This window comes from Chlamydomonas reinhardtii, chromosome 7 (assembly GCF_000002595.2).
Source record: "Chlamydomonas reinhardtii strain CC-503 cw92 mt+ chromosome 7, whole genome shotgun sequence".
Lineage (NCBI taxonomy): Eukaryota > Viridiplantae > Chlorophyta > Chlorophyceae > Chlamydomonadales > Chlamydomonadaceae > Chlamydomonas > Chlamydomonas reinhardtii.
In genome coordinates, this window is record NC_057010.1 from 2131030 (window position 1) to 2155834 (window position 24805).

General features: G+C 63.1%; 3 protein-coding genes across 3 annotated transcripts; 1 reads left to right on the top strand and 2 right to left on the bottom strand.

The window, feature by feature from the left end:
* CHLRE_07g326500v5 (uncharacterized protein) lies at nt 1-4746 on the bottom strand. Its single transcript, XM_043064099.1, has 10 exons — nt 4629-4746; nt 4104-4269; nt 3297-3388; nt 2869-2940; nt 2575-2634; nt 2332-2402; nt 1913-2094; nt 1586-1737; nt 1137-1364; nt 1-914 (listed from the first exon to the last, which is right to left on the bottom strand). The coding sequence occupies exons 1-10, from the start codon at nt 4674-4676 to the stop codon at nt 885-887; spliced, it is 1101 nt and encodes a 366-aa protein (XP_042922667.1). The 5' UTR covers nt 4677-4746; the 3' UTR covers nt 1-884.
* Nucleotides 4747-4934: 188 nt separating this feature from the next.
* Nucleotides 4935-10716, bottom strand: CHLRE_07g326550v5 (uncharacterized protein). Its single transcript, XM_043064100.1, has 2 exons — nt 9950-10716; nt 4935-9684 (listed from the first exon to the last, which is right to left on the bottom strand). The coding sequence occupies exons 1-2, from the start codon at nt 10006-10008 to the stop codon at nt 7281-7283; spliced, it is 2463 nt and encodes an 820-aa protein (XP_042922668.1). The 5' UTR covers nt 10009-10716; the 3' UTR covers nt 4935-7280.
* A 350-nt stretch (nt 10717-11066) lies between these two features.
* CHLRE_07g326600v5 (uncharacterized protein) lies at nt 11067-22074 on the top strand. Its single transcript, XM_043064101.1, has 24 exons — nt 11067-11305; nt 11860-11865; nt 12317-12388; nt 12611-12706; nt 12873-12942; nt 13140-13270; nt 13880-13966; nt 14350-14421; nt 14865-14938; nt 15175-15356; nt 15723-15781; nt 16031-16162; nt 16505-16593; nt 16890-16998; nt 17465-17563; nt 17920-18005; nt 18305-18441; nt 18804-18847; nt 18963-19067; nt 19356-19448; nt 19705-19799; nt 20158-20245; nt 20482-20724; nt 21219-22074. Exons 1-24 carry the CDS (start codon nt 11282-11284, stop codon nt 21327-21329), a joined length of 2304 nt encoding a protein of 767 aa, XP_042922669.1. The 5' UTR covers nt 11067-11281; the 3' UTR covers nt 21330-22074.
* Nucleotides 22075-24805: the final 2731 nt, after the last annotated feature.

Sequence of the window (24805 nt, forward strand, 5' to 3'; positions counted from 1 at the left end):
CAGCACGTGCCTGTCGCCATGGGGCTCGACTGCCCCCTCCACTGCGGTGTCGACACCCCTACAAGGTCAACGGCTGACAGTGACCTGGCCACCCACAAGTTGGCGTTGTGGTGCACGGAATGATCATTAATGCAGCGGTGCTCGGTCTGCATGACACTGCATGACGAGAAGTGGACTAGGGAGCTTCAACACCGCCAGCAGGTATGCATGGTTGGGAGACCAGTGGTGGGCCCTGTACGGGCCCCGCCCTAGCCTGAGGGCCAAGCCAGGCCAAAAAGGGTCATTTGGAGGGAAGCTGCGCTAATCAGTGTAGTGATAAAGCTTCGCGTTCGGACCCTGCAAAAATCGTCTACACTTCTGTAAACCCCACTTGCTCACTGATTCACGGCTGGCACGGCGTTGCCATCAAAACAATGGAATCCAACCCATAACGCCACTTCAGCCATTGGGACAGTCTACATGTCAACGCGGATTCTTGTAAAGTTTCTCTCCCAAGGCTGCGCTCACCCAAACCTGCACGGCCGCTTATAGCTTCCGCTGATGTGATTGGGCGCCGCGGAGCGTCTCTGTATGAATCTTTATGTGCCTCATAATGGACTACCCACAACAAAGTCAACAATACTCCACGACAACCTGCCACACGCCTCCTGTACCTGCTCTCCAATACTCGCCGTCACTCAACGCTCGACACAACCAGCATGGATGTAATCACTCAAGCAGCGTACGGCATCAGCTGCCTCAACCGCCAATCCTGTCGCTTCGCACAGCGCACCGTTGCCCCCACAAGCCCTCAGATCTGCAACTCACATTCGTTATTCTTCTCCTGGTGCCCCGACGCACACACGCGCACGTAGTCTAAAACCAGCCCCCTTCTGACCTCTCAGCTATCTGCTGCCGCCGCTACCTGCCGACACCTGCGCGCGGATAAGAACCAACAGGAGCGGAGGGGGTGAATGACTGTCCGGAAACAATGACCGCCAGGTCCGGCGCTCGCCACCAGAACCATGTCGACTGGATTGCTCTTGAGCCCCAAACAACATGCATGTATACCGCTGCTACCTTACAAGGCATGAGCTGCAAACTAGGAAACCCCAGCGACCGCCACACGCGCACTGCAACAAACGCACCACACGCACCTGTTTGTACCGCATGTACGCCACCGCGCCTGAGCCCGCCACCAGCGACACCGCCGCCACCAGTCCGAGGTAGCCGCCCCAGCCCGCGCCGGGCGCCGCCACCGCCGTCGCCGCCGCCGCGCTGGTTGCCGTTCTGGATGCTGCCGAGCCCGCTGCAGCCGCCCCTGACGCCGCAGCGGGTCGTGACCGTGCGGTCGGCCGCTTGCCCGCCAGCTTGTCTCGAAGCACCTGTGCCCAGGTCGGAATGAATTAAGGTACGTGCAGGCACGTTTGCTGGTGCTGGGTATACCGTAGGCCATTTGCCCATCCCGCTGCGCCCTTCCCCCTGCCTCCAGCAGCCACAGCCCCCACCTCCAGCCGCCAAGACAAGGGTTAGGGCCACACCTCCCTCGCGCTGTATTAGAAGGGTTTGGAGTAATCTACCCCAACCCCGCAGCCTCCCCACACACCTGTATGTTGTCGTCCATGTTTCGAATCATGTCCTCCAGATTGCGCAGGCTGGCGGCCGTGTCCGCCGTGCTAGCCTGGATGTGGCGTAGGCACTCCACAATGACGTCCTCCAGCCGCTTTGGGGCATACGGCACAACCTCCGCACTTGCGCCTGCGGCAGCGGGTGCGCCGAGCAGCAGCACCACAATCTAACTCCAATCAACAATACCCTTCAGCACCAAGCACAGAGCCCAACCAACATCACACGACCAACTCCTGAATACCGTGAACAAATCCAGTCTCCAGTGCCGAAGCCATTGTAGCCTTGTTGTGATTAGTTATCGCACCTGACGGACCTGCCTCGCCGCCCTCCACCTCGGCGCCAGTGGGCGCCTGCGCCAGCTCCGACTCGTCGTCCCAGGCGTCGTAGAAGACGTCGGGGCCGCCGCCAGAGGGAGTGGCGGCGCGGGCGGCGGCGCCGGGCGGCGGCGCGGGGCGCTCCGGCACCTCCTCCCGCTCAGACTGCCACCTGTGGCGCGGTGCGGTGCGGTGTGTGGTGTGTGTGGGCAGTCGAGGCCAAACCCCAAGCAAATTGAGACCCAGTGTTCAATGCTATGTTGTAGCCTGGCGGAGAGATTGTTGGCACGGGGCATGCGCGGACCGAGGAACGGTACAGCTTTGCAACGTGAGGGCAGTTTGGCATGTTGGCTGTGTGGATGGGGCCGTGGCCGCACCACACACACACACATGACTCTGCGGGACCCACTTCCTGAAGTAGGTTTTGCACCACTCGAGGAAGGTGTTGATGGACGCCTGAGCCTCCGTCGCCATCGTGGACTGTGGGTTGGTGTGTGGGGTGGAAGCGGCGGTGTCGGAAGCAGTCTTATGGTAATGGCACATTGACAGTGGAAAAGTGCGAGAGCAGGATACGGTAGTAAGGGGCACGCGCCTGGCTCCTTTCGCGCATAGTCGGGATCCCGCTTGTGCCCTGGTGCGCACGCGCCCTCACCTCCACTTGTGTGTTCAATGGCCAGGCGAGGCCAGCGGAACACCGCATCAGTGCCGTCACCTGTGCGGGGGCCAGGGCCCGAGACCAGAGGATATTGAGATGGACCGGCAAGACCGGGTATGGCGTGGTGAGGCGCGGTGGGTTGTGTGGTCCAGCTTGGTGTGTTGCGGTGTGTTGCGATGTGACACGGTGTGTGTGTCGTACACAGGGGGTTTTACAAGGCTCAGTGCCAAGGAGGGTGGGGGCAACGCCATTGGCACGACTTCCCATCCACCCGTATCAGAGAGCACTGACCCGTGTGCTGCCATTGGGCAGGGTGGAGACCTCCAGGAACCCAGACGTCGTGAACTTGTTGGCGCCGGGAAACTGCGCCGGGAGGAAGTCACTAGTGTCAAAGCAAAGATGCCTTTGTGTGCAAGGTGTACGTACTTGCTCAGCGTCGCTCGTTTCCTTTTCCACCGGCTTGGTCCTCCTACAAGCCTCCGTTGGCCAATGCCTCGTCCCCTTCCCAAACCTTCATTGCGCGGCGGCCTCTCTCGTGCACGCTCCCTACCCGATGCCATACAATTCAGCTTCGTCCAACCGTACCACTTCCTTCATGGCCCTTGACCCTTCGCATCCTCTTCCCCGGCCTCCGGCCCCTCCTGCCCGAGTCCCCGTCATTCCTTCCCCGATCCCTCACTCCCCCGTTGTCTCCCCATCGCCGCCTCCCGCCGCCTCACATTGAGAGTGGGCTCTGACACCAGCTTGAACGAGCTCTTGTCCTCCGCCCACTCGAGCTGCTGCACCTCAGTCACAGGCACGCTGTCCAGACCTGCAGCCACGAGGGGGGCGAAGCGCCAGGGGCGTAGAGGTGGGTCAACTTTGAACCATTCCCGTAAGGAAACTGTCGCGCTGCAAGGAGGAACAAGGGGCGTAGAGGTGGGAGCCGCGGCAGGAGCCTCCAAGAATCCTGAGAGTACTTCGCATAGCGGTAATGTGCCTTCGCCTCTGCGGCCTCTGCTGTGCATGCGGTGGGCGGAGCGGGGTGCGGGCCTGCGCGCCCGCACCTGCTGTGGCCATCCTAGCTGATGACCGTGATGCATGTTATTCCAGCCCTACGGCGCCAACCGTGCTCCCTTCACCAGTCCCCGCCGTGCCTGTCTGCGACCGACTGCAACCTCCGGCACCTCAACCACGCGCAACCACCGGCAGCTCCAAATACCCAACACCCTCCCACGACCAGTTCACCTTGTGGCGGTCCCGTGCCCCATGGAGCGGTCCCGTGCCCCATGGAGCAGTCCCCTGACCCATAGAGCGCACCGTGACCCATGGAACGCGCCCTGATCTTGGCACTCTAGCGGTGCTGCTTGCGCCGCGTCCCTGCCCCGCTGCCTCCCGGGTCGCGGCGCCACTGGCAACCCCACCCGCCCACACCCCACCCGCCCACACCCCCTGGCCCCAGTCACCCCTCGCACCCCCCGCACCGCCCCGCAGCCGCCTCAGCCCCCCAAAGCCAGCAGCCTCCTTAGCACAGCTAGCATTCTCACCGATAATGCGCTTTAGGAAGGCTGGCACGTTCATCGGCATCACAAACTTGACCGTGCGGCTGCCGTCGGCGCTCCACGGCTGCGCACTCGCCGTGGTGTCACCGTTGACCTCCGCATGGAAGGCCCGCGTGGCCTTGTCATCCGAGTAGATTGCAGAAAAGTAGGTCTGTTAAGAGGCACGAAGCGGTGGCGGAATTCGAGAGGAGGGAGTGGAAGTTCAGGGAACAAGAGGGAGAGCAGGGGCGCTCGCCCGGACCAGGGTGGTGCCAACGAGGCTCCCCAGCTGCTGGGAACCCCCGAGCCTTTCCATGTTCGTGAAGGCCCGCGTGCATTTACAGACGCGCTACCATATTTCAAGCTGTTCGATGGCAACGCGCGGCTGTGACAGGACGTTTTGGCGGGTTCGCTGGGCCGGATGTCGCGCCATCAGCAAGCAAAGAGAGTCGCTCCCCGTTCTATGTAGTCGCTACATCATATTGTCATGTATACAGCTCGTATTCAGGCGGCTATTGCAAGCGCGCGCACCTTCGCGTCGCAGTCTGGCACCTCAGTTGATATCTCTATTTCCTTCATGCTTTATGTCTACCAATGTAGACGGACAACAATTCAACTGCTGGCTGAGCGGGACCTGGCCCCAGGTTCTGAATGGACTAGTCGCTCCAAGGCAGTCCGCTATAGTCAGGCCGTACCGCGCGTGCCTGCCGGCTTTCCCATGCCCCTGCATCCCACTGCACGCGGCTGTTTGTTGCTGCTCCTGCTGATGCTCCCGGTGAAGGCACAACATGGAGGCACTCCCCTGTCCTGCGTATCAGCAGGCCACACGGCAGCATCATGGATGCGGATTTACAATTGAAGGGACAGCCGCTCAGACAGCCCGACAAGCGGGGGCACGCCGTACCCACGCACCCAGCATCATGGAGGTGGCAACTGGGCTGTGCCATGCGCATGCACCATTTTGCGGTTGTAGGAGAGCTGACTGAGCCCGCCACGGCGCCACCCACAGGCTGTGCGGCCTGTGCCGCGCAATTGCGCATCCACTGCTGCTTTGCCGAGAAGCGACCCTCCCCGTCACAGGGATGACGGCCCAGACCCTTAAATCCCTTAATGCCCTCTGTACCTGGCCCGTCGCCCCTTCTATCCCTACTCCCCCAGACTCATACTGCCCCCCACCGCAGCGACACCACGCAGATGGATGGCAAGTCAGTGGCTGAAATGTGGGCCTTACACTCTGCCGCATTGCCTTAGCATGCGCACGCTTTGCTTTAGGACCAGCTTTAGGACAAGGAATCCCCTGCTGGGGTCCTTGGGCGCATGCCACATGCCGCGCACCGTCATACCACACCCCGTAAATCACAACATCCGTACCGTATGGCAAGACTGTGCCCCTATGTCTCTCTTGAGCAATGTAGATCAGCAGTTGCCATGAATGTACGGTATGGAGCCATGAATTGATTGCGACTGACAGCCTCTGCCGGGCAACAACACACCACAACGTCGCACCACAGCCCCAATGGATGAAGTACCAACGGCTCAACACACGGACATGTTCAGACACGTGCCAGAGAATACACATCAAGGATAGGTGACTGCCGTACGTCAAACCAATTCCGCAAACATATTTTCAAGTCAGGATCCGTCGCTGTCCAGGCGCTTGGCTGCTGCACTGCCAACAGACCAAGGAGAAAGAAATGGAACGACGAGCCTCGGCAACCGCCACACAACGCATGCACACCAAACAATCAAGAGGAGGGAAGCAGACGAGGAGTGTATCACAATAGCGTACGGTATGTATTGTACACCGTTCAGGAAAGCAGGTACACACGCACGTCGAATATAAAAGCACACAGGCAGTGCCCCGGGAGGCAATACTGAAGGGATGGATGCATGGCGCCCGGAAGCCTATCCATGCACGCCCACACACTAGCTGCCGCAATTGCAAGCCTCCGGCAAGCTATATATAAAACCCTTTAATGGGCGCATGGCCGGTCTCTGGCGCATGCAGCATGCGAATATGCGCCCCTCCAGCGGCAATAACTGCATGCGCCAAACAGTCACCCTTCTCAGATTCAAACTGCCACAGCTTCAGCCGCAAACTGCCCTTCAAGTTTGTTGTACACACGCAAGGGCCTGGCAAGGAAGAGGGGCCGAAGCCGTGTGCCCAAACCCGTGTACTTGCAACATCTAATAAACGTGCGATCGTTGAATGCACACAACGTGACATGAGCATCAGCATCTGCAAAAGGAGGAGGACCCTCCCTAGTTTCCCCATCCATTCTGTCCACGTCGTCATGCCTCGCCTCCGCCGCCACATGCTGCGTGTTCGCGCGCATCCACCCGCGGCCCTTACTTCATCCACGAATCATCTCCTCCTGCCATGATCCCAGGACAGGTCTGCGCAAGGTGAAACACAGCAACGCAACAAGCAATGGAGGCTGACACGTCGAGCCAGCGCTTGCCGCTCGGAGCTTGCAGCCCCCTTACAGCCGCGCACATCTAATCCCACACGCCCAGCCACCTTGCAATGTTGTTTTGGTCTGTTGGCTTTCCTGCTCCGTTGGCCCTATTCCTGTTGCATCCATCACTGTCACACATTCGGCAACTTGGCGCCGCATGACCACCACAATGCCCGTGCATGGCCCTTCAAGTGAAGCACAAGCACAACAACACAACGCCGAGTCAACGCCCTGTCCCAGGAAACTTAAAGAGCACCAAGGACGATAATTATGCGGCCAGTTCACCCAATGCGCAATTCCCACGTACACATACGAACATACTGGCTGGGCTGACCAACCCGATACTATGTCAAGAATTATTATATCAAGGGATTGAAGACAATTGATTGGATAAGACGCTTGTTTACTATTGGACAATGCAAACCCCAGATTCCCTGGCGCCTGTAACGCTTGGCGTCCGGCGGCATCTCTCTCTCCTTTCCGACCACAACCGCAAGATAAGCTGCAAGAGAAGAGCTACCCGCGATGCACGGGTAGGTATAAATAAAGACATGTCCACCCCAGTCCGTGCTTGCAATACCGCCCTGAATGCAACGTTAAGCATATCCGGATGCATTTACTGCACGCGGATGACGGCGGGCCCGATCCGTTGGCTCGCCGCAGACCCCCGCAGCAAGAGCTCGGTGGGCAACCTGTGGCTACTTCCCGCGGCCATTACATTCCGTCACCGCCTCGCCTGTGCGGGCGCATAGGTTGTCACAGGGTACGGCGACGCGAGGAGCTGCGCCGCCGCCGGCGGCGGCGGCGCTGCCGGCGCGCCCATGCATGACAGCTGGGGCATTGGCGGCACCGCCGGCGGCGGCGCCCCAAAGTACGGCACCTTGCCGCGCGGCGTGGTGGGCGTCATCGGGTAGTAGTAGCCGGAAGCCGCCGCCGCCGGCGCTGCCGCCTCCGAGCAGGCCGGCGCAGCCTGCATGTGCGGCACGACCTGCTGCTGCTGCTGCTGCTGCTGCTGCTGCTGCGGGGTCTGTTGCGTCACCGGCCGCGGCACCGCGCTCGGCAGGGGCGGCGGCAGGCCCGGCAGGGGCGGTGGCGGCGCGGCCGGGTACACCCACCGCACGCGCCGCACGGGCGACACGCCCGCGGCCGGCACGTCCGCCGCGTACGGAGGCACGTGACCGTACTGGTGCGGCGGCTGCAGGTGCGCGTAGTATGCCGGCGCGCGGCTGTACGGATGGTGGCCGTACGGGGAATGACCGTACGGGCTCATGTGCGGCGGCGGCGGCGAATGGGCCCACGCGGCAGACGGCGTGCCGTACGGGCGAGCCCCCATGTGCTGCACGTGCGGCGGCGGCAGCGGCGCCGAGGGCGCGGGGCTGGCGGCGCCGCCGTCCGACGTGCAGGGTCCCCCGCCGTCGGTCATCGCCGACCCTGAAGGCTGCGGGCCGGGGCCGCCAGCGCTCTGCTGCGGGCGAGCCATGTTGCTGCCAGCGGGCGGCGGGGTGGCGGCGGCCGGCATCGCAGGCAGCGGCTTCACCGGCGTCACCACATCGGCAGGACGCTGGTGCAGCTTGTGCTGCATCTGCTGGTGGCAGAACAGGTGCGCTGCCTGCTGCTGCATCGTGTTGGCTTGCGTCTGCGCCTGCTGCTGCGCCTGCTGCTGCTGCACGGCTGCCTGCTGCGGCTGCGACTGCAGCTGTGGCAGCGGCGGCTGCGCGGCGCCCGGCCTGCCGCCGCTCATGCCGCTGACCCGCGGCTCCGACGACCACCGCCGCATCAGGCTGTGTACCGCGTCCACAGCATTGTCCTCGTCGTCACCACCACAGCCGTCCAGCTGCCACGGCGTCGCCGGCGCCGTGCCAGAGGCGACCCCCGCCAGCGGGGGCGCTGACGCAGCCACTAGCACACCACGTGCGGGTGGAGCAGCGGCGGGAGCGCATGCCAGAGTCGCCCCAGCGGCGATGGGCCACGCCGGAGAGGTGCTGGACAGTTGCACGTGGTGGGTGGCAGCCGTGCCGGCGGCGGCGGCGCTGCCGGCGGGAGAAGTGACAAGGCCTGCTGCGGCAGCGACGCCGGCGTGGCAGCCGCTGCTGTCTGTAAAGCTGCCCAGAGAGTATAGGCCCAGCGGCCCAGCGGCGACGGAGGCAGCGCCCGCCACAGGCGCGTGCTGGAGCTGGTGCTGCTGGCGTTGCAAGTGCTGCTGGTGCTGCATTTGCGCGGTGTCTGCAGCAGCGTTGGCAGAAACCGCGGGTGCTGACGGGGCAGGGCGACGCGACAGCACGGAGAAGCCGAGAGGGTCCGGCCGCGCGCCAGCTGCAGTGTGGTGCTGCGGCCGCGGCGGCGGCGGAGGCGACGACGGTGACGGCATGAGGGGCAGCAGTTGGCGCTCGTCGGGTGTGCCGGTGGCACTGCCGGCGGCATTGGCCATGTAGGCGGCGGCGGCCGGCAACGTCGTTTGCGTCACCTGCTGGTTTGGGTTGCCGCTGGCCGCGAGCTGGTGCCCCTGACCGGCCGCCGCCGCCGCCTGGCTCACTAGGCGCTGCTGTTGCGCGTCATGCGCGTGTCGCATGTGCTGCATGTGCTGCTGGCGTTGTTGGTGTTGGGGCTCCGGCGCAAGCTGCGGCAGCGGGAGCTGCAGCTCGTCGTTGTCGTCATCCCAGAAGCCGCCGCCGCCGCCGCCGCCCAGCGGGCTGAGCGGCAGCTCCGTCATGCCGTAACCGCTGTAGCTGCCGCCCTCGCCGCCGCCGCTGATGTCGCCGATGCCACCCAGCTGGTCAAACATGTGGTCAAAGCCGTAGTCTGCGGCGGGGAGGCAGGGGCCGCTGGTGCCGTCGCCGGAGCTGTTCGGGGAGGCCGTGGTGCGCGTGGTGGCGGCGGGGAGGGCGGCGGTGTCCGTCGTGGTGGCGCTGGAGGCCGCGCCGGCGGCGGCGCTGCCCAGGCACTCCGGTACTGCGCCACACACCGGACCTTGACAGATCGCGTGGTGCGTTTGCGTCGTGTGCGCGCCAGAGGCCACAGCGCTGGCGTCGGTGGTCTGCGCCCTCAGGGACGCGAAGCTGCTCGGAGAATCAAGGCCCGGGCCCACCCGCGCGTGCTCAACAATTGATTGAGTCGCTTTGATAGCACGGCTGCGACAGGAAACATGATTTGGCATGGCAAGCTTCAGGTGCAAAGTCACGCAAACCTGGGTTCAGGGTTCAGTCCATTGAAAGGGTAGCAGGCTCAGCTGCCGCACGACCGGTGAATGCATAGCTTGTAATTGCATGCTTGCATGCGCTAGCGCGCAAGAAGGTTGCGGCGCGGGGCCGTTCAAGTGCTTCCGGGCCGACCTAGTCGATGCACCAAGCTCGCGGAACGAGCGACCACCAGCAACTCTCCTTCAGTGCTTCTCACCTGTCGAGCGCATTAGCACCACTCGCAGTTGCAGAGAGCGAGCGCCTTAAACTGGCCATTTCTTGCTGCATGTGAACGAGTTCGGTCTGCAGCTCGTTGATTTGACGCTCATAGCGGGCTATCTTGGCCGTCTTGATTCTTGGCGTTTCCGCGGCCGGCGCCCGGCGCTTCACAGCTTTCATTGCAGCGCTCCCGGAACTGCCAGGCGCAACTGCGGCACGGCGCAACCGCGTGTCGTGGAAGCACAGATATCAAGTTGCTGTTAGAGGCTGCAGAATCGCTAACAATCCGCTCAATAAGCTGCAAGCTTGGGCCCTCAAGCAGAAACGAGGGAATTGCTTCCGCTGTGCCTCTAACTGATAGTGCTTCCTATCTACTGTACACAGTGTGCCTAGGACAGGGCTTTGCCCTGGGTGACGAGGCGATCGACATGCCCTAACGCCGCTTGCACTTTTAGCCCGTCGCCCTCATGCATGTTCTTGGCGCCTCAAAGCCAGCGCAATAAATAGAAAAGCGCGCCCAGAGCTGCGTAGAGCTGCGTAAGGCCTGAACTCTCTCGGATGACTTCGTGTGACGAGCAGGGGCCTCGTGACGAGCAACCGTCGTGCGAATTGCGTGAGTGTCGAATATGTGATGACATAGAAACGGGCAGACAGCTCACACATTGTCGTCATCAAGGCATGCGCAATCTCGTGAAGCCCGAACCCTGCGGACCTGTGGACGAGGCAACAATGCAGGCAAGGGACCATGGGCCTTTGGACTACCCGTTTCAACCTACATTATACCTCAGATCACATGTTGAATGGTCCTGAGCCTGCAGCATGGGATGAAAACCCACTGCCCCAAACGCTGACTCGCAATTTCAGGCTCACGCCTGCCAATCTGCTGCGTTCTGCTGCATTGACGTGCGGACGAGTTATCCACTTTCACTGCTTCCTTGGTTCCGTGCCACCTTGCGTATAAGGTCCTGCGAAGACAGTCGTGGTGGTTGGCAGGGGTGGTGGGGTCTGCCGCGGGTCTGGCGAGGGAGGGGGTCCCAAGCAAGAAGCTTCTGGATGTTGTGGCGCACCATGCCGCTGTAACAATGGGTCTTTGTCCATACAACCAGTAATTCATACGTATAAGAGTTCTTAGTTTTTGTAGCTGCAACGAAAGCTCGCGCAAACCGAGCGGCGGGGCACAAACATGGCCCAAACGCGCTTGCCGAATGCGCTTGCTGTGCCATTATTTTGTATACTCATAATCGCTTGTGCTTTTAGCGGGACGCTTGCCCTGTATGGACCCAAGGATGGAGTCGTGTCGCTCACAGCAGCCAATTTCGACAAGCTGGTGATGCAATCGGATGGAGTGGCAGCGGTGAGACATGATCTGGGGTGATCTGAGCGTCGTCTGACCATGCGACATCCAATCGGGACACGGTGTGCGCACGCCGGAGTACATTCCTGCCAAAAATAAAGAAGATGATGGAAAAAAGCATTGCCCCTGCTTGTCGCTCGGACGTGGGGTAGGGGTCTACTCCGTCTTAGTGCGACACAGCTGGGGGGGCGCCCAGCCATCGGGCTTACCGTACACTTTAGCGTGCTATTGTGAAGGGAAGGGGACGGCCCAGAGCCGCTGGAGGCTTGGGCCACACCGCTGGAGGCTTGGACACGCCTCTGCCGCACGACCTAGCAGGGCCATGCGTGTCAGAGTGGGCGAAACCCGACGCGTGCGTGCACGTCGCCCCGTTGTCGCTGCGGCGCCCCGCGTTCCAGGCGCCCGGCCGTGCCTGCTCGCCGCCGCATGGTGACCTCATCCTCCGCCACCCATGACGCTCGCAAACGCACTTACATACATGCTGCCCTCGCTTCCGCATTCCTGTAACAACCATCGTTGCTGCCTCCGCCTCCGCCGCCTGGGCGCAACCGCAGGTCGAGGTGAGGCCCTGGCCGCGGGGTCGTGGGGGTGCGGATGCAGGCGAGGGCCGCGATAGATGTGGGAGCAATCCTCGTGGGAGCAATCCTCGTGCACGGATTGAGCGAGTGCTGGCTGTTCGCGCGTGTGTGTATGTGTATCTTCCATGTGGTGTTGAAGAACGCATGAGGGGAAAAGGCACGAGGAAAGCGCGGAGGCCGTATCAGCGGGATGCGTTGCGACGCGGTGTGTGTAAGGAAGTGAGTGTGTGTGTGTGTGTGTGTATGTGCATGTGCATGTGTATGTGCATGTGTCTGTGTGTGCTATGTCTGTATGTGTGCGTGTGTGCTCTGTGCTGATGTGTCGTGCACATACATACGGGGGTGAGGCTGCAGCCGCCGGGAGGCCTCTCGCCAGCGCCGACTCCCCCGACCCATATGCCCCGACCTGCGTCTCGCTCCTTTCGCCACGCAGTTCTACGCGCCCTGGTGTGGCCACTGCCAGTCACTGGCACCGCACTTCAAGAAGGTTGCGCAAAACCTGCAGGTCAGCCAGTCTGTCTGTCTGGCTATCCTGCCCACTGCCGCCGCCGCTGCCTCGCGTGTTTCCTTTGCTGCTCACGTGCTGCTGTGTGCGCCTCGGGCATTGTTACCGCCGGCCGCCCGATGATCGCGCCGTGCCGCCTGCCGCCCGTCCATCAATACCTGCTGCCTGCCGCCTGACCTGCGCGGGGCGCCTGGATGTGCCTGTGTCTCTCGCCTGCGTCAGGGCATGGCGCTGGTGGGCGCGGTGGACTGCAACGACCAGAAGGCGGCCGGCAACCTGTGCCAGCGGTTCGGCATTAAGGGCTTCCCGACCATCAAGGTGAGGGGCGGAGCCGCGGAGGGCTGGGCGACTGGGGACTGGGGCACCCACGCATGCAATGGATATCGGCCTAGACACACATTCACACACACACACACACACACACACGTTCACACACACACACACACACGCACACGTACACGCACACGCCCGCATGCGCCCGCAGCTGTTCCGCGCGGACAAGCAGAAGAACCCCTACACGGGGGAGCTGGCCAAGGAGGACCTCGAGTACAACGGTGAGGGCGGGGAAGAGGAGGGAGGGAGGGAGAAGGCGGAGGGAGCGGGGGAGCGGGGGGCAGGGGAAGGTGGGGGGAGGGAGCAGGGAGGAGCAACCGCTTGAGCCAAGGCCGCTGGATAATTGCGGTCGCGCATAACCCGTCATGCCTGGAACTCCCCTCCTCCCGTGCTGCCTCCCCCTCCCGCCGCCCCTCAGGCCCCCGCACCGCCAAGCCGCTGGTGGACAGCATCAGCGCAATGCTCACGGACGCCTACATCGCGCGCCTCACCAGCAGCGAGAAGGCGGCGGAGTGGGCGGACAAGGCCAACGCAGCGGGCAAGGCGCAGGTGCGGGCATGTGTGTGTGTGTGTATGTGTGTGGTGTGGTGAGGGATGGGGTGCGGTGGTGGGCGGCAGCCCCAGGGGGTACAGAGGAGTGTAGCGAAGTAGATAGCAGGCGTAGGGGAGCGTGGGGGTGGGAGATGCCGGTGCGGGGCAGGCAGTAGGGCTTGCTAAGGCAGGACTGAAGCACCTCTTCCCCGCCCCACCACTTCCCACAGCATGCACTCCACTGAGCACATGGACCTTCCTGTGCCGCTGCGCACCCCACCTTCCCACCCCCAACCCCACGCCCATACCCGTCATACCGTGCGGGCCTCCTGGTTGCTTTTCACACATGGCATGGGCATGGGCATGGGCATGGGCATGAGCATGGGCATGGGCATGGGCATGGGCATGGGCATGGGCATGGGCATGGGCATGGGCATGGGCATGGGCATGGGCATGGGCATGGGCATGGGCATGGGCATGGGCATGGGCATGGGCATGGGCATGGGCATGGGCATGGACGTGCTAGATTTTTAACCCACCAATTCCATCCCGCAACCCCTGCAACATTGCCTTCTTCTAACTATTCGTACCTGCACCCACCTCACCTGCCCACCCCCACCCCACCAGGTCCTGCTGTTCACCAACAAGGACGCCTCCACGCTGCTCTACAAGGCGCTGTCCACACAGCTGCGCAACGGACTGGCGTTCGCGGAGGTGCGGTGCGGTGGAGGCGCGGAGGTGGAGGTGGAGGGGGTGGGGCTTGTTTGCACTATCCCATGAGAAATAAGAACGTGATTGGCGACTGGAACCAGGACCGGGACCAGGACCGGCGTGGGAAGGGACCGGGTGAACACCTGGTCACACATGGTACCGTAGCACTAGAAACGCAGGAACGCCTATGTATTTGCTTTGGAGGATTGTGTGTAGGTTGCCGACGGCGGCCTGCACACAACCGCCCCTGCCGCGGCTGCCGGACACGCACGCAAGTCAGGCCCCTGCGTACATACTGTCCTGCACGTGCTTTCTTCGTTTACCCCTACCCGTTGTGTGCTCTCCCTCACAACACGCGCACGTACACGCGCACGCCACCACTCCAGGTCCATGAGAAGGCGTCCGACCTCGTCAAGGATTTCGGAGTGGAGAGCTTCCCCACCCTCATTGTTGTCAAGGTGAGAGTGCCGGCCCACCCACCGCACAATATACACACACATGCACACACACATAAGCAGACATAGGCCGCGCCCACACATAGAAAGGACCGCGAGCCATGCCGATGTGTGTTGTGGTGGGGGTGGGGGGGGGGGGAACAACACGCAGCAGCCAGCAGCCTGGATGCTGCTGCGGGCCCCCCTTGCCCAATTGGCGGTGTGTTTGCACCGCACGCGTTCACGTGCCGCTCCACGCCCCGTGCACCCAACGCTCCTTTCCACGCACCGCACACCCTTTAAACGCGTGTGTGAGAGGCTGGGAGCACAAGGAGCACGGGATTCACACGGAAGCCATGTATACATGCCACTGCTGTGTGTGCCTCTCTGACCCCCTTCCTTCCCCCTAATCATGAATGTCAATCCCCCTTTCCCCCTCGCTCGCCTTTGCCCCCCGCGACGTGCAGACGGACGGCACTCGCGCCACCTACAGCGGCGAGCTCAAGGCGCCGGCGCTGCTGCAATACCTGGCGGACTTCAGGTGTGCATGCGTGCATGACGCGCGGACGGCGGCGAGGGGGAGGCGGGGGTAGCCGTTCATGGAGAATAGAGCGGGGTAGGGCGGTTGCTGGGTGGTTGAGGCGAGGGGGGGATGGCGGGGCATTAGGCTGGGGTGCGTTATGCGGGCTGCGTATGCGCACCCGTGTGCCTGTGTGCGCGCGTGTGCGTCTGCAGTCCCAACCCTGTTGCGCCTTGCCCCACACCCTCGCAACCTAGCTCGATCAAGCCCGCCACGGACGACGCCTCCTCCGGCTCCTCCAAGTCCTCCTCCAAGTCCTCCAAGTCCTCGGAGCCCGCCTGGTCCTTTGTGCGCCAGCTGTCCGGCAACGTGTCCGCCGAGCTGGCCGCCCTGGACGCGCGCGAGGAAATGGCGCTGCTGGCCGTGCACGGAGCCGAGGGTGAGCCGCCGTGGGGCGTGGGCGCGCGCGCGCGCGCGCGCGCGTGTGTGTGTGTGTGTGTGTGTGTGTGTGTGTGTGTGTGTGTGTGTGTGTGTGTGTGTGTGTGTGTGTGTGTGTGTATATAGGTGTTGAGGAGTGGAGGAGTGGAGTGGACAAGTGGAGGAGTGGAGGAGTGGAGTGGTGTGGAGTGGAGGACCTGGGGCTTGTGTGGGGTGCTGTTGTTGTTGTTGTTGTTGGTGGTGGTGGTGGTGGGGATTGGGGATGCATTCGCTGGTGGCGTGGTGCTCTCGAACCCTCCCTTCCCGGCTGCTGCTTGATGTGTGTTTGCTGTGTGTGTGTGTTGGGTCGGTCGCTGCGGTGCCTCAGGCGAGGACGGCTGCAAGGATGCGCGGGAGGCCTTCCTCACCGCCGCCGGCGACATGCAGGTGCGTGTGTGTGCGTGTGCGTGTGTGTGCACATGTGTGCGTGCGCATGAGACTGCTGATCCGATGACTCCGGCTACACCACCCCTGCACCCCCATACGTTTCCAAACGCCTCACAATACACACTCATTCACTGCCTTCACGCCGACACCCACCACAAGCCCACCTGCTAGCCACACCCAACTGTCCATGACTTCAACGACTCCGATGATTCCATTCCTCTATCTCTCCTCCTCACGAATTCGCGCCAGGCTGTGGTGGACACGGTGCTGCTGGCCGCGCCCGCCGCCGAGCTGGAGGAGGGCGGCGGCGGCGCGGCGGCGCTGGCGGCGCTGGGCCTGGACGTGGCGGCGCTGAGGGGCGCCGACGCATGCGAGCTGCAGGTGGGGGCGCGTGTGTGGGGGGTTGGGGGGGGTGGGGGGGGGGCGGGAGGGGAAGGGGCGTGTGGGGGCGTGTGAGGATGTGAGGGCGGGTGGGGGCATGGGGGGGCGTGCGGAGGCGTGTGAGGGCGTGAGGGCGTGTGAGGGCGTGAGGGCGTATGAGGGCGTGAGGGCGTATGAGGGTGTGAGGGCGTGAGGGCGGTGGGGCGTGAGGTTGGGGCTGTGCGATGGCGGCGGTGGTGTTGTCCCGCCGCTGCGCTGACCCCACGCTCGTCTTTTGCCCCCCTGGCAACCTGGCTGCAACTTTGCTTTGCGAATCATGAATGTACCCCCTCCCCCTACCAGGTGGTGCTGCTGCCGTTTGGTCGCGACAAGTCCGAGCTGGACGACTACAGCCGCTACACGGGGCCGCCGGAGGGCAAGGCGCTGCAGCGGTGAGGCGGGGGAGTCCCATGCAGGATGACTTGAACGGGGGAGCTGGAGGGTAGGGAGAGGGCTGCAGGGTGCAAGGGGGTCTTCAGCTGTGAGTGGGCAGCGCGTCAGGCGCTGCGTCGTTACTATTCCGGCGCTTGCTTGCCATCCACCACCCTACGGTGTAAGGGCGAGCCGTCACCCGCCGCCAGCCAAAATCCTGTCCGACACTCCATTTCTCCTCCCCATGCCTTGCTTCACACGCCTCCTCCCTCTCTCCCCTCTCTCTCCTCTCTCCCCTCCGCTCCCTCCTGCGCAGCTGGGTGACTGACGCGGTGCCGGTGCTGACCACCCAGCTCGACGACATGAGCGCCGGCCCCTTCCTGGCCATGGACCCCAGCGAGGGGCGCATGGCGCTGGCGCCCAAGGTGTGTGCGTGTGCGTATGTTTATGTGTGTGTGTGTGGAAGCCCGCCCAGACCGCGTTTGTGTGTGTTATGTATGTGTTTGGGGTGGGTGGGTAGCGGGGAGGTGGGGTTTTGCTCGCACAACGAGAACGTGTTAGGGTTCTAGGTGCTTGGAGGCCAAACCCGTTTATCACCGCCACCACCTTGACAGCCATGCCGGGAATCCCCTCCCGCCTGTCTACTTCGCTACACTTCTATTTACAAATCCTTGCAACTCCCCATCCCCCAACCCCTAAGATTGCCTACCGTACCGCTTCCTTGACTAACCATGAACGTAACCCCCTGCCCCTACCCCAACATCATCTCGTCTCAATTCATCCTGCATGGAACCCCCATGCCCCCCTGCACCGCCCATTCTGTACCATTGCTCCTGGCTACGCCCTCTCGTCTTATTTAACATGCATGGAACCCCCCCCCTGCCCCGCCAGGTACTGCTGTTCACCACCAAGGACGAGGCCCCCGGCGTGTTCCGCGCCCTGGCCCTGGCCATGAAGGGCCGCGGCAACATGGCCTTCGCCTGGGTGCAGGTGCGGGCGCGGGCATGTGTGTGTTACTGCGTGTAGTGTGTGGGGGTGGGTGGGTGGGTGTAGTTTGTTCCGATCTCAACTGGGGGGAAGGGCACGACACGGGATTACGACTAGATAGGCGGTTGGGGGACGACAAGCAGGGGGCAGGGCGTCAGCAGGCAAGGGCGGGCCGAGGCGTGCTGGGGTGGGTGGGTGGGTTTGGATGGGTGGATGGGCACCCTCTCTGCCGCTAGACAAACGATCCTACACACGGACCGGCGCACACGCCATCGCGTGACGCATACAGATGCAGATAGGTGCCCCTCTCCCTTCAGCACCCATGCCCGCACGCCCCCCGCTGCTGCTGCTGCCCGCAGGCCGGCAGTGTGGCCGCGCAGAAGACGGTGGAGTCGTTCAAGCCGCCGCGCGTGCCCTCCATGCTGGTGGTGCTGCCGCAGCAGGCGTGAGTTCGCGGCCCAGAGCTTTGCGTGCTTTGCTTTGCTTTGCTTTGCCTGCCGTGCTTGCGTGCTTGCTTGTGTGACCGCTGGGCGGGCTGCCGGGAGCTGCTTCATCAACTCTACTTCTTTTTTTAGTAAGCAGCGTCAGCACATTCCCCACGGCCCCACACTCCACCCGCCCCGTGCTCTTCTCCCGTCCCCGCTTCTAACTAGTCATGGCTGCAATTCCCCACCCCGCAACAACCTGTCAACATAATCTCTTCCCTAATAAATCATACATGGAACCCCGCACACGCTCTCACAGCCCGCCCTCCGAGGACGACCCGGCTGGTGCCGGCGGCGGACTGCGGTTCGGGCTGCAGCCCTACTTCGGCCCCCTCAAGTTCACACCCATGAAGGAGTTTCTGTCCAACCTGGCTGAGCAGATCGAGACCAGCTCGGGTGCGTGTGCGTGTGCGTGTGCGTGTGCGCGTCTGTGTGTGTGTGTGTGTGTGTGTGTGTGTGTGTCTGTGTGTGTGTGTGTGTGTTGGTGAGGGGGTCGTTTCTTCCGATCCCACAGAAACCACGGATGTGTGGGGGGGAGGAGGGGAGTGGGGGGCGGGGGCGGGGCCAGCGGTGGGGGCGGGGTTCGTGTAAGTCGTGCCGTGAGCGAGGGGCTGTGGGCGGAGGGGCTGTGGGCGAGGGCTGTGAGCGGCCACTGCGCCTTGACGTGGAACACGCACACGCACATGCATGGTACGGTACTAACATGCACGGCTGACCGCTCTTGCCGATGTGCCTGTCTCGCCCGTCGCCGCCGGCAGGTGTGGTGAATGACCCCGAGCTGGTCAAGAAGGCGCTGCCGCAGGTGCGCGCGAGTGTGGCGGTCGGCGGCGTTGCCTGTCTCACTCGTTCCTGACGCCCAACGCTTCCACACTTACACACACTTACACACACTTACACACACTTGCACACACTAACAGATCTCCAGCCAGTCCGACCTGGAGGCCCACTGCACTTCCAAGGCCGGGCTGTGCCTGCTGGCGCTGCTGGACGCCGAGCAGCCCGGCTTCGAGGACGAGAAGAAGGTGCGTGTTGGCTGGCGGCGTCGGAGGCGTCGGAGGCGGTGGAGAACCGCTGACTTGCTAGCTGACTGCTATGTTGCGATCTTACACATGACGGTGCTCGGGGGTCGGCGTTGTTTGGCATTGCGATGTCGTGGTGGACTGTGCCCCCTGCGAACTTCATCCCCACCCCGTTGTCACCGCATAGACCACGCTCTCCTCATCGCCCTTCTGCATTGGGTATCGTATCAGCTCGTTCTTCCAACTGCCCCGCCCCGCCCGGCCCGTGCCCTGCCGTGTTGCTGCCCCCAGGAGCTGTTGTCGTTGGCGCTGAAGCAGGCGGGCGAGGGCGGCGCATTCCACTTCGCCTGGATGGAGGGACGCAAGCACAAGTCCGTCATGCAGGTGGGCGGGTGCGGGCCGGGTGGGGTGTGGACCAGCGGGGTGTGGGCCGGTGGGGTGTGGGCCGGCGGTGGGCGCAGCAGGGGGCTGTTGGCGTCTGCTGACCTGCCTGGCGCACCTGCATCGCAGCAGTCACTGATGACGGCTCGCTCACGCTCACAGCGCTGTCTGCTGCCCCCCGGTTCACCTGGTTGCACACCCACCGCACAACACACACACACACACATACGGTATACACGCACACACACCCTCTGCGCAGGCGTTTGACCTCATGCACAGCGACGTGCCCACGCTGGTCGCGCTGTCGGCCAAGCGCCTTCGGTTCGCCGTGCTGCCTGCGCCCGAGGACAGCAGGTGGGGCGGTGGGGCGGTGTGCGTGCCGTGGGGCAGGGCGAGGGGCGTGACGGGAGTGTGTGAAGAGCAACTTCCGTCGGCAGTTGGGGACCGGCTGGTTAGCACGCAAGGCTATAGAAGAAGGTTTTTTAGTTGGTGTCGCTGCTGGTGTAAGGCGACGGCTGCTGCTGGAGCCGCTCTATCTCGCGCGCCCTTGTGTGTCTCAGCACTTGACGCCCGCCCACGAGCGCCTGTCGCTCGTCGGACGACCTGCCTGCCTGCGCCTCGCTCTCTTGCACGCCACCCGCACCGCTCCCTTCATCTCCTGCACTGACGCACACACACACACACACACACACACACACACACACACACGCAGCACTCGTGGCGCGCGGCTGCGTCCCGAGGTGGTGACTCGCTTCGTGGACGGCGTGCTTGCCGGCAAGGTCCGCACGCAGGCGCTGACGGTGAGTGCCCAGCAGGCCAGCAGCGTGTGTGTCCTCAGGAGGAAGGCAAGTAAGGGAGTACAGATGGGCTTCGGCTCGATAGAAGTGCGCTAGCCGCTGGATCCGCAGCAGACTGTCAGATGATGGGAGTGACGTGATGAATGGGTTGATGAAGAGCCGCTGCTGTTGGCGAGGGGACAGGCAGCAGCATAGTATGGCACCATAACTTACACACTGCTACCTCGTCCCGCACGCAGGCACTTCCCGAGGTCAAGTCGGGGGATGAGGCCTCAGAGGCCGACCTAGCCGCCGCCGCCGCCTCGCGCGGGGCTTCCGGCGCCGCCGCCATCGACGCCGCCTCCGATGCCGCCCCTGAGCCCGAGGCTCCTGTGGAGGAGGAGTTTGACCTGAGTGACATCATGAGTGAGGAGGTGGAGGGCGGCGAGCTGGCGGGCGCAGGCAAGGCCGACCGACTCAAAGAGGTGGAGGAGCAGCTCAAGGTGGGAGGGGGAAGAGGGAGGGGAGAAGGGGGGTTCAGTTCATTCTTAACCCAAAATAACCCTTGCCACCCAGAATCCATCGGCAGGGAAGCGGTGGGGAGGGGCATGCCCGAGCCCAAGGACATGGTCCCAACGGGGGGCTAGCTAGGGAGTGAGGACGTGTGCGTGTGTGTGTATGTGTGTGTGTGTGTGTGCGCGTGTATAAAGAATGCAGTCACATCAACGATTCTGCATCACCTAATCAACTCGGGGTTCTTCCGCCCTGGCGCCCTGCTTTGTGAACTTGCTGACCCGCCCACTGCTACGCACCTGCCTCATGCGCCCGACCCCGCCCCCACACGTCTCTGCTGTACCATCTTTGCAACACCCCCACCCCCCGCAAGATGGTCTACGGTCTGCCACTTCCTTAACTAGTCATGAATGTAACCCCCCCCTCCCCGGACTTCACTTCGTAAACTTAATGCATGTACCCCCCCCCCCCCGGCGACCCGCAGGCGGAGGAGGAGGCCCGCAAGGCGGAGGAGGCTGCCAAGGCCAAGAAGAGCAGCAAGAAGAAGAAGAAGGGCAAGAAGAAGAAGGCGGCCGCGGCCTCGGATGAGCTGTGAGCTGCTGTGAGCACACACAGCTGCGAGGATAGATGGATGGGAGCAGGTGGCTGGGAAACTGGGGGAGAATCGTGAGGGTGGGCGCGCTTAAAGCCTCACACGCCGCCCCAGCCCACGAATGGGTCGTCCCAGTTGTTAAGGGTTGGGCCTCAGCTAGCTTGGAGTCAGACGGGCGAGGTAGCGGGATGCGGTGAGCGAGTACATACGGGGCGGGGCCAGGCGGCCAGTTGAGGAGACACCAGCACAGCATCAGTGTGGCTGGGTACAGGGTTTGAGGGCTTGCTTGCGGACGGAGCCGCCTCCAGCAGCGAGCAGGATGGGCAAGCAAGAGGATGGTGGCGGCTGGCTGTGTGATGGGACAGTGGTAAGGCAGGTTGGTGAAGTCCCGTAGGGGGCAACTGGCTGCTGAGTCGCGTGTGTGTGCCGACGTTGCGAGCGAGCTCGCCTGCTGCCCATGCATGCCTGCCTGACGCACGTGTGGCGCAAGCAGTGGAGGGGCCCTGAGTGATCCTGCCTGATGAGTTATCGAGACGGAGCGTGCGTGTGGCCGTGTGGGTCCGCGAGAGCCGACAGGGCCTGTGCTTACTACGGCAAAACGTGTCATTTTAGGATTTCCCTTGACTAGAATAGCTTTTGAAGGACGGAGGTGGCGGCTGTAGGCAAGTAAGGGGAGGCGCGCACTATAGCAGCACTCTACCAGCAGCACTATAAATTCGGCCCAGCCGTTTTGTAACCTACCGTCCTACCGGCTTCCTCCCGCCCTCACATCAGCAAACGCAATGATATATACCCGATACCTACCGTATGCTGCCTGAGTGGCCAAAGGACTCCTCTCACCCTATGCACACCGGATTGCGCGCGACAGGGCTGCAACACCGGCGGCGGAATGTACGCCAGCCAACAACGAAACCTCAGCACGCGGCATGCAGCCCTTGTGGCTGCCCGCGCGGCGCATGGCCTCCTATGCTCTCGTCGCGTACATCATCCGCGGCCTTTTCAGGTTCTACTCCTACTGGTTTCGGGGTTAGCGGGGCCCTCGGCCCCCCCACGCAGTCCAGGCGCCGCGCCCCACCCGCAAGGAGCCCTGTGCGTTGTCGACCAACTTGGGGGCAGTTAGCGGGGTGTATGGGGGATATGAAGCGGCCTCCCCTTGTTTACGGACTTGCACCGGACGGCATGTGGTAACGACGCTGCCTGGGCATGCGCGTCAGTCCTCCTCCTCCTCCTCCTCCTCCTCCTCCTCCTCCTCCTCCTCCTCCTCCTCCTCCTCCTCCTCCTCCTCCTCCTCCTCCTCCTCCTCCTCCTCCTCCTCCTCCTCCTCCTCCTCCTCCTCCTCCTCCTCCTCCTCCTCCTCCTCCTCCTCCTCCCCGACACCTCGCCCCCTCCCACAAGTATTGTTGCTTGCAACTAAGGCCGCTGCCTGTGCTCCGCTAGTTTGGCTTGGTTCGTTTTAGTTTGGGCGTGTGATGGGACAGGGTTCAGGCAGGTTGGTTCGTTTTAGTTTGGGCTGGTATCTACAACCCGCACCCCACCCGCATCATCAACAGTGTCACCGCCGCCACTGCCCACCGCCCTGGCGTGCGCCTCCTCCTCTTCCACCGCAGGGTCGGGGCGCCCTACCTAGCCATATGCGCCGCCGCCCAGCTGCACAACCCCGCACCCCTGCCCCTGCCCGCACCCCAACGGCGTGTTGGTGGGAACTGGTGGGAAGAACTACCTATCTAGCCATATGCGCCGCCCACTATAAGGACGGGTTTGTGCGTTACACCTACTTTTTGTGCGTAAAGCATGCGATGGGGGTGGGACGCATGCGTCCACGGAACGCAAGAAGCATGAATCGGGGCGGGGAGGGCGGCAAACCTCTCGGTTGTGCGTGCGAAACACGCATGCGGAACGCATGCAGACGCATGTGCCCCACGAATACGCAAGGCCCCGACGCAAGCCCCGTCAAAGCCTTCACCTCAAGTACTTGCTCAACTCACAGAGTGTATACACATAGCGAACGATGACTTTACCCAAACCTCGCGTGATCGCCCAACTGCACTGCAACGTGCAAACTAATGCTTCTAATTTTGCTGCAGTATCAAACAGATTAGTATCATAGTAGCACGTTTAAGGCAACTCCCATGAGAACGGCATTAGCAATAGCAGGGCCTTGTTAAACAAAGGCAAAGCAACAAGTGCCAGGCTCTATGTTGTATGCATGTATGAAGAGTTATACCTAGGTACTAACTAAATCGCGGCTGCCCATGGCCAGTCACCGGTTGCGAGGCGGGCCGCTGGTGGGGAGGACGGCTGGCGACTGCCGCTGCTGCGCGCTGCTCTCAGCCCGGGATCTACACGGGAGCGGGCGGTGTGAGCCGGGTAAACGGGAGTGGCCGGGGTCGCGCCGCCCCCGCCGTTGCCACCACTCGTGCCGCTGCGCCAGGCGCGCGCCTGCGTCCTCCTCCTCCACTACCGCCACTGCCGTCACCGCGCCACCGGCTGCTCCTCCATCGCCGCGGTCGGGGCGCATAAGCGGCGCCGCCGGCCGCGGCAGTCCCTCCTCCTGGCAGGCGGCGGTGATGAGGTGGATGTTGGCCGCCGCGTTGGTGTCGTCGCGGTTCCTACAGGAATCCACACGGCATGAGCACAGGGGGCGGAGGGTTTTAGGTAGGGTTAGTTGTGAGACGTTCCTGTCCACCCGCCGGCGCCCTGTCCTGTCCAGCAGGCTGCCCGCCCTTGTCCTGTCCACCCTGTACCCGGACTGCACCGCCCATCCATACTACCCGGGCATGATCCAACCAACGCCGCCACAGATCTGGCGCTAACGCTAGCGCGCGCCACGCACGACCGCGCGGCCGCGATCGCGACCGACCGACCGTGCGTGACGGTCACCGGCGGCTTACTTGCGATGCATGCGGTTGCGGCGCCGCACGCCGCCGGCGGGCGCCGGCGGGCGGGCGCGCTGGTGGATAGATGGCCGCACGCACACACCTGCGGCGGCAGCGTTCGCTTGATTGAAACCGGTGCCACCGGGGTGGCGGCCGCGGCTCAATCGCTCGCTTGTGGCGGCCGCCTACCGCCACGACCGGATCCACGGCGGCCGCCGCTCGCTGCTGGCGAATGCGTGCGTGCATGGCCGCCGCTGCGGCTGGCGGTTCGCACTTCGCTCTGGCCGCCGGCGTTGGGCCGTCGTGGACTCTCTCGTGGTCAGGCTGAGCGTGCGGCGGGCGGGGCTAATCGCTGCCCCGCCCAGCAGCAATGAATGGCGTCGGCGAGCGGATGACAAGGCAGGCGTACGTACGTGCGCCTACCTTGCCCAGCAGCCAGGCATGTGCACGGGTCGCCTACGTACGGGGGATGGAGGGAGTGCACTTTGGTTAGGAACGAAACTCTGTGATAGTATAGAATGCAGAAGATTCAAACGGCGGATATCAGCGAGAATTACAGCGCGGCCTGGACTCTCTCGCCGGTCTCTGGCGTATTGTCATTCC

What these genes read in the sequence shown, in the direction of transcription:
- CHLRE_07g326500v5 (XM_043064099.1), bottom strand. Translation starts at nt 4,676, where the DNA reads ATGAAGGAAATAGAGATATCAACTGAGGTGCCAGACTGCGACGCGAAG. An exon ending in CATTGAACACACAAGTGGAG is followed by an intron (nt 2,403 to 2,574) that starts GTGAGGGCGCGT and finishes ACCAACCCACAG; the next exon opens with TCCACGATGGCGACGGAGGC. An exon ending in CGGCGAGGCAGGTCCGTCAG is followed by an intron (nt 1,738 to 1,912) that starts GTGCGATAACTA and finishes CCGCTGCCGCAG; the next exon opens with GCGCAAGTGCGGAGGTTGTG.
- CHLRE_07g326550v5 (XM_043064100.1), bottom strand. Translation starts at nt 10,008, where the DNA reads ATGGCCAGTTTAAGGCGCTCGCTCTCTGCAACTGCGAGTGGTGCTAAT. An exon ending in GGTGCTAATGCGCTCGACAG is followed by an intron (nt 9,685 to 9,949) that starts GTGAGAAGCACT and finishes TTCCTGTCGCAG; the next exon opens with CCGTGCTATCAAAGCGACTC.
- CHLRE_07g326600v5 (XM_043064101.1), top strand. Translation starts at nt 11,282, where the DNA reads ATGCAATCGGATGGAGTGGCAGCG. An exon ending in GGCCGTGCACGGAGCCGAGG is followed by an intron (nt 15,357 to 15,722) that starts GTGAGCCGCCGT and finishes GCGGTGCCTCAG; the next exon opens with GCGAGGACGGCTGCAAGGAT. An exon ending in CCGCCGCCGGCGACATGCAG is followed by an intron (nt 15,782 to 16,030) that starts GTGCGTGTGTGT and finishes AATTCGCGCCAG; the next exon opens with GCTGTGGTGGACACGGTGCT.